General features: G+C 21.5%; 3 protein-coding genes across 3 annotated transcripts; 1 reads left to right on the top strand and 2 right to left on the bottom strand.

The window, feature by feature from the left end:
• Positions 1 to 111: 111 nt before the first annotated feature.
• Positions 112 to 5,553, bottom strand: PY17X_0920600 (conserved Plasmodium protein, unknown function; the record flags this gene model as incomplete). The annotated part of the gene is made up of 1 exon (XM_721068.2): positions 112 to 5,553. The coding sequence occupies one exon, from the start codon at positions 5,551 to 5,553 to the stop codon at positions 112 to 114; it is 5,442 nt and encodes a 1,813-aa protein (XP_726161.2).
• A 1,380-nt stretch (positions 5,554 to 6,933) lies between these two features.
• Positions 6,934 to 8,877, bottom strand: PY17X_0920500 (rRNA (cytosine-C(5))-methyltransferase, putative; the record flags this gene model as incomplete). Its single annotated transcript, XM_721067.1, has 1 exon — positions 6,934 to 8,877. One exon carries the CDS (start codon positions 8,875 to 8,877, stop codon positions 6,934 to 6,936), a length of 1,944 nt encoding a protein of 647 aa, XP_726160.1.
• A 1,712-nt stretch (positions 8,878 to 10,589) lies between these two features.
• On the top strand, positions 10,590 to 12,933 carry PY17X_0920400 (A/G-specific adenine glycosylase, putative; the record flags this gene model as incomplete). Its single annotated transcript, XM_022955980.1, has 5 exons — positions 10,590 to 12,131; positions 12,301 to 12,363; positions 12,502 to 12,576; positions 12,689 to 12,742; positions 12,838 to 12,933. The coding sequence occupies 5 exons, from the start codon at positions 10,590 to 10,592 to the stop codon at positions 12,931 to 12,933; spliced, it is 1,830 nt and encodes a 609-aa protein (XP_022812183.1).
• Between the last annotated feature and the right edge of the window lie 838 nt (positions 12,934 to 13,771).

The following is a 13,771-nucleotide window of genomic DNA, read 5'->3' as shown; positions in this document are numbered from 1 at the left end:
TATAACAAATTTTACAAAAAAAAATAAAATAAATATATTTTGAAAAAAGAAAAATATGAAATATGTCAAGAAAAATATCGGAAAAATAGCATTATTGAGAAACGAAAAATATTATAGGAACCTCAAATTAGAGGTAACTCGAGATATATATTGAAGATAGACAGTCTTCAATAAATATAAATCTTTATAAAGATCAAAATGGAATTTATGTATAAATGTTGTACTAAATGGATGGAGCCTAAAAGGGTTAAAAATGATTTGCAAAATATTATTTTCTGTTTGAGAATTTAAAATTGATGAATGACAATCCTCTTTAAATATATATAAAAATGTTTTTATATTAAACATTGAATATTTTATAATTAAATCATTTGTTAATTTATATAAAGTTAAACTCATATTATAAGGAACTAATGTATCCTTCTCTCCATGTATATAATCTATTTGAAAATTATAAAATATATCATATAAATATTTATTTTTTTTAAAATCATTTATTATTTTAAATAATTCTTTTAAAACCAATATATTATCCCAATGAACATATTGACATTTTTTATTCATAATAAATGAACTTAATAAAAATAGCATACTATTATTTAATATACCTTTTACTAATTTTTGAGTGTTTGTAAATGGTGCAATTAAAATAACTTTATCTACTGTTATTTTGAGATTATCAATTTCCTTTTTTTCTTTTACAATTTCTTCATGCATATTCATTTCTTTTACATTTATTTTAAGGGAAGAATTTTTTCGTATTTCATAATTTTGGACATGATTATTTTTTAAATCATTTTTTTTTGTCACATTTAAATATACCTTTCCATATTTATCAACCTTTTCTACATTTGTTTTATTTTCCTCTAATTTTAATGTATTCATTTTATCGGGTTCATTTGGGTTATATATATTATTCTTATAAAAGCAGGTTTTTACTTTTGGCTTTGTATTACAACAATTGCTAATTTCAAAAGTTGTTGATTCATTATCATTAATATGAATTTGTTCATTTTTTTCAGTTAAAAATGATTCTAATAAATGTAATTTATTGTGATCCGTTTTTTTTTCAGTTTCTACTTTTATATTTTTAATTTTTTCTTCGTTGTCTTGTTGAAATATATCATTACTTGAGTAATATTTTTCTTCTTTTGGAAAAAACAAAACATTTTCAAATGTAAGAATTTTCTTCGAATCATATATATATTCATTTATTTTATTTTTATTATTATTTAATTTTATAGATAATTTGTTATCTTCTTTTATTTCTTTAATTGGCTCTTTTTCTTTTTTATTATATGGAATTTTATAAATATCTTGATAAAAATCATTATATAAGCTTTTAGCTATATCAAGTATTAATTGTAAGCTAACACAACATCCTAATGAATATCCAAGTGTATTTATTGATATATTTGCATTTTGGTTTTCTTTTCTTATTTCTTTGATTGCTTCTTTTAAAGCACAAAAAGCAGATGTTTTAAATGTTAGGGGAGATGGATGACCTGTGCTATTATAGTAACTTGGATAATCTAATAATAAAAATGAATATCTTACTTTTCTTTTTTCTTTTTTATTATTACAATTCCATTTATTTTTTTGATTTCTATGATTATCATTATTGTAACTCTTTTGTTTTTTTCCATCTTGACAATCTCTAGAAATGCTACGATAAATAACCGGACCATAAATATCTGTATAATTTAATTTATTACTTTTAATTTTTTCATCTTTTATTTCAAAGGATGGGTTTCGTCCTTGCATATGATAAGATATAAAATTGTATAAATTATTATCTGATTCTTGACCACTAGAATCACTATCATTTGCTTCTAAAAATAAATCATATGTTTTGGAATCTGGATTTTTAGAATTATGTTCCATCTTGTCTTTTCCCTCATCTACGACCTGTTCCTTATTTTCGCTACCCATTATATTGTTATTATTATTGTTATTGTTATTATTAGATACGGTATTCATATTGTTGCTATATTTGTTTAATGTATTTCTTTTTTCCCCTTTTTGTTGATCCCACAAATTTGCGCAATAATATTTATCTTCATTTGGCATTTCATCACACATATTTGATATAAAATATTTAGGTAATTTATCTTCATTCGTTCTTATCTTTTTAGAATAAATATTTTCACTTAAGTTACTATATAATGTTTCATTTTTTATGTTTTTTTTTAAATTTCGTTCATTTTCTTTATTATATTTATTGATAGTAATACCTTTTGTTGGAACATCAGTTTTAAAATATGTTTTATTTTCCTCAACTTTTATACAACTATTTTCATTATTCTCTTTATGATAAAATTCCAGAAATTCTTTATAATTATTAGGTCCATATTTATTATATTTTTTATTATAATTATTATAATAATTTACAATTCGTTTATATATTTCTGAAGATGTGTTATATAAATAATTGTCAGGAAAAAGCTCTTTATTCAATTCAGGAAGAGTTCGTTTTTTTTTCTTTTTCTTTCTAATCATTGTATTAGATGATAATCCACATACACAATTTTCATTATTTTTTTGTCTATTCTGATCAAAATTTTTTTTATTATTTTTCCGTATTGTGCCCATAGCATGATCGGCATAGAATTTTGTTTGTCTATCATTACAACTACAACAGTTGAATTTTTCAAAAAATAAAAAATTGTTGCTTTCTGATATTATTTTATTCGAATTGGGTATTTTGTTACTATTTAAATTATATTCTCTCAAATTAACTTTCTTTTTATTTTTTTCGTTATAATAATTATTATTATTATGTCCAAAATATAAATGATTATAATCTGTATTAGTGTTACAATTAATTTGAATTTTTTTTTTTTTCAATTTTCTTATATATTTTTCATATTCTCCTGGAGGTATTTCAGTAGCATATCGTAACATTTTGTAAACCATATTTAAAGAGTCCATTGATTTCATATCTTTCCCTCCAAATATTACCCATAAATAAATAGGAATATCAACATTATCTTTTGATAGTTCTTTTTTTATTTTTTCTGAATTTTTTTTTACTATTTTGCTAAATATAGAATTATACATTTTATCATTAATCGAATTTTTTATTTTTAAATTATTCATAAATGGATAATTTGTTATTTGTATAGGAATAGTTGTTATTTTTCTTTTTACTGTTAATATATTTTTAGTGGGTAACTCATTATATTTATTTAGAACTATTGAAGATTTTAAATGGCTTTTATTTTCTTGATCATTTGTTTTTTCTGTTATTATGTTTAACTCTGTTTTATTAGATTTTTGCGGATTCTTTTCCTTTTCCTTTTCTTTTTCTTTTTCGTTTTCCTTTTTGCTTTCATTGTACTGTCTATTCCTCTCTCTAACGTTTTGAATGTGTTGATGTGCCATGAGCATTTTTTTTTTCTTATCGTTTTCGAGCGCTGTTTTTATAAACATGTTCAGGTAATTATTGTAATAATAAAAAAGAAAAAAAATATTATCACACATATAAGGGAAAAATGGTTCAATTTTACTATTAGTAAAAGTTATATATATATTGGAAGGATCAATTAAATTATTATCATTGAATAATTTAGTTGTATTATTATTTTTTAAAAAAAATGTGTTATAATTCGATACAGATTTTTTATTAGCATCAGAAACTGTATTTTTCTCTTTACTTGTATCTGAATGAAAGTTACTAAGAAATGTAGCTCGATTTTCTGAATATTGAAAAAATTCCTTGGTGTCAATTTTTGTTTTTTCTTCCTCTTTTATAAAATTTTGTATATTATCAGAACAGTTCATATTAAAACTATGCATAGTTGATAAGCTATCAAAGTTGTTGTTATTTTGAATGTCATAATTTCTAGATGAATTTATATTACTTCTTAAGCGTGACCAAAAATTATGATTAATATAATATTTATTTCTTGTCATATGCAAAAGATTAGGAACATTTTTTTCATTGATATTATTTTCAATATGACTTTTTTTTTTAATATTTTTTTTTTTTTTTCGTAAAAATGCCCAAGAACCATTATTAATAAAAGAATAGTCACTTGTAACTTTTTGGATTCTCAAAGAATTATCAATATCATGTACACTTATAGGAGAAATTAAATAAGCATTATATATATAGGGGTAGCTAAAATGGTTAGTATTCATATCCATAATTACTATGTCTTTTATTTCTTGAATCATTAATTCAAAGTTTAATCGAATTATAATATAATTATATAATATTTCTTTACTAGTATAATTATTATAAAAAAATAATTCAAGCCATGTATTTTTATATTTAAAAAAAAAATCAATATCTTCATTTTCCACTTTTAATGCTGGTGTATCTATATTTTTATTTAATTTAAATCGATAATTATCTAATTCGTATAAATACACAGGTTTCTCTGGTAAACTTAATATATCCCTTTTTGATATTATATCTAAATTATTTATATTTGAGATTATATTTTTATTATATCTATTTTCATTTTTGTATATTTTTAAATATTTTATAAAAACATTATTATTATTTACGTACATTTTTGCAAGTTTCTTTTTTTCGTTTTTTTTTTTTGTTAGCATAGCTTTAGCTAATTCTGTCTTTGCTAATCTCATTCTAATAACTTTTGAATATGCTAATTTTAATTTAGTTGGTTTTCTTTTTAATTTATTTTTACCATGTATACTGTTATATTTGCAAAGTTTACTCACATAATTATAATAATGATGTGGTGTTATTTTTTTAATTCGTGAAACAATATTATTTTGTTTTTTATTATTTATTTTTTCTATTTCTTCATACAAATTCTCTTTTTGAGTGTGATCAAAAATATCAACTTTTTCGTTATCTTCCCTTTTTGATCTATCAAATAGTTTAATCATTTTTTCATCAATTATGTTATTTGTTTTGTCTTTTTTTTCTTTCATTTGATATTCTTTAGAAACTAACAAATCGTGAGATTCAGTCTTAAAATTATGTAAAATATTTTCAGCTGAAGTTGTGTGAAAACTGTTTTTTTTTAAAAAATTTGTAACACATTTTTTTTTATTCATTAAATATGCATCGTGACATTTTTTAGAATGTGGATCATTTGGGGAGTATGGGATTTCTTTTGGGAAATTTACATTTGGTTTTATTTTGTTACATGAAGAAACATGAACATTTTTAACAGAATTTTTCAAAATATTTCCAGACATATTTCCAGACACATTTCCAGACATATTTTTATCATTAACATTTTCTTTGGTATTATTGATTTTATTTTTGTTCATTTCGTTGTCAAATTTCCCATCCAAGACTTCACATATTTTTTTATCACCCATCATTGTATTTTTGATTAACTCATTTTCTTCACTTTTATTTTTACAATTATTTAATACACTATATTTCTTTATATCCCCATATTCCTCTTTATTTTTATAATTATAATTATACATATTTAAAATTTGGATAGTTTGTCTTTTGTCTTTTATATTAATGAATTTCGGTTTTTCGCTTTGATCAATAATTTCATCATTTTTTTGGAAACTTATTTTTTCTTTATCTCTTTTTATATTTTTCTGTCTATCCATATTTCTGATGATTCTGGTAACTTATATTACATATAAAAATGGTCAACGAAATGTTTGGAAATTTATTTCATTTATTTGAGCTATTGATGTTTAAAAATTTTATAATTTTTTTGTTCACATCATTTTATTTTCTTCCCAATAATTTATATAATTAAAAATATAATTTAGCTTAGCAACGACCTTACCAAATATTTTTCTTTCAATTTTTTAATATCAAAAAAATTCAAATATGATGATAAACTAAAGCAGTTAAATTAAGAATGCATAATAATATATTTAAATAATGTTATTACATAAATATGAAATATATTTGATTTTGTCTATTTTATATTTATAAAGACAATTATATAATTGTGTCAACTTGTATAACAAATATATTGGCATATAACATTGTTATTTTTTTTTCACTTTTTTTTAATGCATAAAAAATAATTTTTTATATATTTTCAAATTAATATATACAAAAAATATGTTACATATTGTTTAAGATAAATCATAAATGAAAGAAATGAATATACACAAACAAGTATGCTTATATATACATGTGCACATAGAGAATTGTTTATCATTCTTTTAAGCATATAGAATTCATTCATAAGATGTAAACATAAATTGAATAGCTTTAATCATTAAAAATTTTAATTTATTTATATAAGTTGTCAAATCTGTTTATATTCTCCCTATAACCTATTTGTGTTATTTCATTATATGTATACACATTTTGATCGATACAAAATATTTATTTTAATTTTGAATAAGACTTGTATACACAAATAACATGCAAATTTTGTAAGCATATACACAAATAAAAAAATGTATATGCTCAAAAATATTACTAAAAATTATTTTATTCGTATAATAATTCACATGCAAATTTTTGGTGATATTTTATTAACATTTTATTGACGAATAAGCGCAAATTATATTTAATTTGTTTGTTAAAAATTTAATGTGTTTTAAAAAATAATAAAATAAAAAGGAAAATGTTATATATAATATATGCATATACAATATTTTAAACATTTAATTACTATTTTAAGTTGCAATGTGCTAAGACTTAAAATTAATGAAGCAAATTTTTGAGGAAAAAATTAAAGCTAAAATTATTTTTTTAAACATGTTTAATTATAAATTATACATATATATATTTTATTTTTTTGTTTGATGATATATAAATGTGTATCCTTTTGTGTGTCAAATTAGTGTGTGCTTCGGTATATTATTGTTCTGTTTTCCATAAAGTTATATTATTTTTTAGCCGAGTTTATTTTTTCTATTTCATTTTATGTTTTTTTTTATATGGGTTTTAATTTTTCCCAAATATACTTTGTGGATTTTCCATTAGTGAATTTTTTTCCAACTTTTTTTTTTTAATGTGGCTTAAACCCTTTTTTTGAAGTTTTTACCACCACCCTTATTATTTCCATTAAATTTATTTTTGTTTTTTTTAAAATTTTTTTTTTCATTATTTTGCTTAAAGCCTTTTTTGAAAACTTTTTTCTGATCATTGTTAGTATCTCTTTCTCCTTTTCCCATATTTTCAAAGGCTTTATTTTTTTTTTTATTCAGATGTTTATTTTTTTTCCCCATTTTGTTATTATATAGGTTTCGTTTTCCTTCATTCTTATTATCCTTATTCTGTTCGTTGGAATTTTTGTTATTATTTTTTTTAACTTTTGCAGATTTTATATTTTTTTCATGATTTTGTTTTTCGTCTCCTTTTTGGCCTAACTTAGCATTTGAGCGTTTCACAAGTTTTGCAACAAAGAAATTATCATGATTATGTTTATGTAAATATATTCTTTTACATAGAGAAACTTTTGATGAAAATTGTTTTTTTCTATAATGAGTTATTCCTGGATCACCTATATTTATATCAATTGGTAAAAGATTCACATCTCTCTTTTTTAAAATATAATTAATAACCTGTTCATTTTCTTCAACTGTTATACTACAAGTTGAATATATAACAATACCTCCATTTTTAACCAGATCAATGGCATTATTTAATAATTTTCTTTGTTTTTGAGCAAGATCTCTTATTTCTTTAATTGTTTTTCTTCTTGCATTTTTATTTTTATTTACAACACCTGTACCACTACAAGGTGCATCTAATAATATTTTATCAAATTTAAATTTAAAATATTTGTTAATTTTTAAAGAATCAAAAGATGTAACAATTAAATTATTTATTCCCATTCTTGCAGCATGTGCTTCTATAGCTTTACATCGTAATTTATTAATATCATTTGCATATACTATTCCTTTATTTTTTTGTATTGTACATATAAATGTACATTTTCCTCCTGGTGCTGCACACATATCTAATACTAATTCATTTTCTTTCACATTTAATTCTAAGACTGGAATTAAAGATGAAGAAGATTGTATAATATAATATCCATATAAATATTCATTTAAAGATCCAACATTTGAACTTGTATCTGTTAATGTTATATCTACGTTATTCCAAGTGGGCCCATCTTGTATTGCTATATTTTTATTTTTTAATATTTTTAATAAATTTGTTCTAGTTATTTTTAATGTATTAGTTCTTAAATGTATTTCTTTAGGCATATTATTAATTTCTAAAAATAAATATAATTCTTTTATATCAAATAAATAATATAAATATTTTATCATTTCTTTTGTATATTCATAATAATAAGAATAATAATAAAGTATTTCTTTAATTATTTCACGTTTTTCTATTTTTATTAAATTTGGATTATTTAATTTTTCTGGATCACTCAATAATAATAATAAATATTTTATTCGATCTTCTATATCATCATTATTCATCATTTGATCATTTTTATATATACCTAAACCATCATAATATATATTTTCTTTTTTATTTAAATATTTTTTTTTTCCTCCAACAATATTTTTCATTTTTTTTCCTACATCTTTTAATTTGTTTTCGATTTCTCCCTCTTCTTTCCCTTCTCCTTCATCTTCTTCATCTTCTTCATCTTCTTCCTCTTCCCCTTCCTCTTTCTCTTCTTCTTCTTCTTCATTACTATTCATATCATCATATGACATGTTGCTGGACAATTCACCTTCCTCACTTTCGCCATCTTCGTTTTCCTCACTTTCGCCATCTTCGTTTTCCTCACTTTCGCCATCTTCGTTTTCCTCACTTTCGCCATCTTCGTTTTCCTCATCATTCACTTCACTGTCATTTTCGAGATCATATTCCTCATCACTTTTATTTATTTCAAAATTATCATTGTCAAAAAGTGGAAATGATTTTTCTTTATGTTCAGTTTCCACAATCTCGATATCAGCCGATTCACTTAATTTATTATCTTCGTTATCCATTAGAATTTATATATTTTAAATATAGTTGAAGTTTCTAAAATGCATGGATATAAATATATGTGTGTTTCTGTATCTATATACAATATATTGTTAAGATATTATATCTTTTTTTTCTATAAACTTATAGTTGTGAATTTAATAATTAATGTTGTTCTCTACCATACAATGGTAAACTTATTATCAAAAAAAAAGAAAATAAATGTAGCATATTAGTCGAGAAAATACCACAAAAAAGGCATTGAAAACAACCACTACGCAATTAGTATGTTTGTAACAACACTGTTACTTCAAGTCACTATAATGTATATTTTTTATTTGTTTATTTTGAATACGTTATGCATAAAAATTGTGAAAATTGACAAAATGGTAAAGCGATAAATGATAAAATGATAAATGACAAAATGGCAAAATATATGTTGAAGATATTTTTTCGTAATATATAAAAAAAAAAAAAACTTCAAAAATAATATCATGATAATACTCTAACTGTAGAAGTTTATTCAAATGAGCTATATTTATATTACGTCAAAATAATTTACATAAACAAAAATTGTATATAACCTTGTTAATATATTTTATTTTTTTTATATAAAAATTCTAATATATGTATAATTACATACATATTATATCCTTACAATTTTTTTTTTTTTTTTTTTTTTTTTCATATGGAAAAGGCGAAAAATCGAAACCTATATCAAATAGGCAATATATGAAAATCAATTTTTAGGTTGTTATGAAAAAAAAAAAATACAAAACACAACCAAACCATTCATAAAAATAAAATGATAAATATATATTTTTCATACTGTTTGAATTAAAAATTGGAAATAAAATTTGACTCTTAACAATATTATAATTTTCATCATTTTATTGTATATTTATAAGTAAGGGAATTTTATATATATATATATACATACATATAGGGAAGAACAAAAAATAAAAATGTACAAAAATATTTATCCATGTTTTTAATCTTCACATTTGGTCATATATCCATTTATTCTGCATAAATGCCTATAAAATACACAGTAAAAAAGGTTGTTGAAAATAACATATAAAATAAGCTTGTTAGAAAAAAGACATTTGGAAGGCTTTTTTTTTTTTTTTTTTTCAATTATTTCACATTTTTGTATTTTAATATAATCGAAAAGTAAAATGAAACTATAGAACTTTTTTTTATTTAATTTAAAAAAAAAGAGAAATATCCCAATTTGGTATGCATTTTTTTTTCATATTATTCTAAAATTAAATGTGCACAAAAAGGTACAAATTCATAATTTGTTCGAAAAAAAAAAAAAAAAAAAAAAATATAAAATGATATTTTAAATATATTCCTTGTGTGTTATACTTCTATGAAATGCTCTCAAAATATGTTTAAACCATCGGAAATTTAAATGGGCTCTTTTAGAGATTCTTATTTTTTTTCCATGACAATAAGCTGATAGGGCAGTAAACAAATTGTAGGAAACACAATGATAGTTAAGCAAATAGCAACTAAAAGGGATACGAAATTAATAAATAATAAGCAAACTACTAAAGGAACTGCAAAATTAATAAATAATAAGCAAATTACTAAAAGAACTATAAATTAATAAATAATAAACAAACGATCGACCAAATATGTATACACATGCAGATATACATATTTGCGAATGGTAAAAATAAGAGTAAAAATTAAAACACATTTTTTTCCCAACTTTTTTTTTGCTTAAATGGATCATCTCGAAAGCAATTCGAAACTGGAGAAAATTGCTGGTCAAAATGGTGAACCGATAAATCTGGGAAATGATAAAAAAGGAGAAAAAAAAAAAAAAAAAAGCGAAGAAAAAAACGGAGAAAAAAAAAGAAAAATAAATGGAGAGGAAAGAAAAGGTAAAGATATTGCTGAAAATGAAGCTTATGAATATCATTATAAACTGATTAAACAAAATAGTTGTATTTTAAAAAAAAGTTTGTTAGAATGGTATCATAAATATCGAAGAAAATTGCCATGGAGAAATGATCAACCACCATATACAACAAATATAAATATAAAAAATGAAATAAATAAAGATAGTGATATTCGAAATTATTTTCTTAAAACACAAGACAATACTAAATTAGATGATAAAGGTGATAAAAAAAAACAAAATAATATAATCCAAATAAAAAATAATGTAAATGATAATAATAATAATAATATTGAAAAAACACAAACTTTAATCTTTTTGGACAATAAAATTTTAAAATATGAAAATTTGAACAAACAGATTGAAAGTATTCCAAAATTAATAAACCAAAATGAAGAAATGGAAAAACTGAAATTACGAGGATATCAAATATATATTAGTGAAGTAATGCTACAACAAACAAAAGTAGCTACAGTATTAAATTATTATTTAAAATGGATGAATAAATGGCCAACTATTTTTGATTTGACTAAAAGTAATTTAGATGATATATTAACAGAATGGAAAGGGTTAGGATATTATAATAGAGCTAAAAATTTATTAGAGTGTTGTAAAATAGTTGTAAATAAATATAATGGAATTTTTCCTAACAATTTAAAATTATTAAAAGATTTACCAGGAATTGGAAACTATACAGCTAAAGCAATTTCTATACATTTATATAATTCAAAAGATATATGTATTGATACAAATATTATTAGAATATTTTCTAGAATTACAGATACTATAAATTATTATGGTTCTACTATTTTATCTCAACATTGTGAAGAGGTAAGTAAAATATTATGTACAGATGCATGTAATTATTCTGACTTTAATCAAGCTTTGATGGATTTAGGATCAAGTATATGTAATACATCTCCTCAATGTTCAATATGCCCATTAAATAAATATTGTCTTATTTATTTGAAAGAAAATAAAAAAAACATCAAAAATAAACGTAGAAAAATTAATGGAAAAATTAATGGAAAAATTAATGAAAAAATTAAAATAACACTTGAAATAAATCAGGTATTTAATTTGGATCATCCAAATAATTGCACATTATGTGTTAAAGACAGAAATGTAGATATTAAGCTTGTTCCTTTAGCTCGATCAAAAAAAAAAACAAATAAAATATGTCTCATTTTAATAATAAAAAAAAGTGATAACTATAAGGTCAATACTAAAGAAAATCAAAATAAAGAACAATTAGATGACTATAATTATTTGATGGTTAAAAATACAGATTCAAATTTATTTTTGATGCATTATTTGTTCCCATTTATACTTATCGAGAATTCTACACCAGAAGTATACAACATGGTAATACATACATGTATAAATATTATATAATTAATAAACAGTTTTTTTTATAATTTTAAAGAAAACAAATAAATAACTGTTATTGTTGTACTAAATATTTATACATATTATTGTCTATTCCTAATTAGACAACTTTATATGAATATTTCACCCTTTTTTTATTTTTCAGCACTTAAATAGTTTATTATATAAGCTTAACTTAAATAATACCAAATCGGATTCCTTTATATACGTAATTTTTTGTTAAATTTATTTTTTTTTTCATTTTAGATTTGTATCCGATCTTATTAGGATATAAATTACTACCAGTTTTTATTTCTATACACATTTATCAACTTTATCATTTTAATTTTTTTCTAAATTTTTAAAGGTTGGAAATTTTAAACACGTATTTTCCCATTTGATATATGATACTTACATTTATACTTGCTTTGTTCAGAATTCAGTAAATATCAAAACATAATATAGCTATTTTATTTTACATAGTGCCTTTTTATTTTGCATAATGCCTTTTTATTTTGCATTCCAAATTTGTATAAACATATATTTATTTATAGGAAAATGCAAATATAGGATATGAACATGTATGGATAAAATTAAAAGATATCAAGGTAGTCACATATTTTTTATTTTTTTCTTCATTTTTACTTCATTTTTACTTTATTTTTACTTCATTTTTACTTTATTTTCCACCTGATTTTTATAGGGCTTCATGCACAACTCGTTTTGTGAAAATATAATTAAACACTATAAGAAAAGTGTGAATGAAAAAAAAACAATTATTTCCGAATTTTTCGAATAACATAAGCAAAATGATGAAAAAGAAGAAATTAAAATTTAGGGCCATTCTATATTATGCTTTAAAACACGAGTAAAGGATACACAAAAAAAGTGATCTATATATACATGTATTTTTTTTGTATTATATGAATACAATTTTGTTTTATCCGAAATTAAATATAAATCTACATTTTTAGTTTAGCATACACACCCTTTATATATATATGTATATGTATATATATATATATATTTATTTATTTATTTATGTGTGTAAAATTTGTTATAGTTTTTTTAATGCACAATTTTTTAATTAGGCGTGTAAACACTATTCAAAGAAAGTGGAAACATTGAAAATTATTAAAAATTATGTTTTCCCTTTCCTATGCTTATTTTTTTAATATTTAAAAAATAAAAAATTATAAAAATTCACTTTATTGACATTGAAAAGTGCTTTTATGTTTTTATGTTTTATGTTTTTATGTTTTATGTTTTATGTTTTATGTTTTATGTTTTTCTGTTTTTTCTGTTTTTTTCATTTTTTTTCCCCTTTATTCAATATTTTCCCTCTGTTGCCTTGTTTGCAATAGTACATGCAAACACAACAGTTTTCCCCCATTTCTTGTGGAGCAATTCACAATCTTTGAGATGTTACATATACGTTTATATGTTTATATATATACCAATTCAGTTATTATATTTTCCTATTTATGTATTTGGGGTAAGACAGTGATACAAATTTCTGAACAAATCAAGCCAATTGATTATAAGACAAATCTTTTAGGTCTTAACTATTTTCTAAACATTTCTAAGATTTATGAATTTTATCAAAATTATACACAAATGATAAAATATTTATATTT

Source organism: Plasmodium yoelii, assembly GCF_900002385.2.
Source record: "Plasmodium yoelii strain 17X genome assembly, chromosome: 9".
Classification (NCBI taxonomy): Eukaryota; Apicomplexa; class Aconoidasida; order Haemosporida; family Plasmodiidae; genus Plasmodium; species Plasmodium yoelii.
The sequence above is the reverse complement of the archived record's forward strand: the minus strand, read 5'-3'. Positions and strand labels throughout refer to the sequence as shown.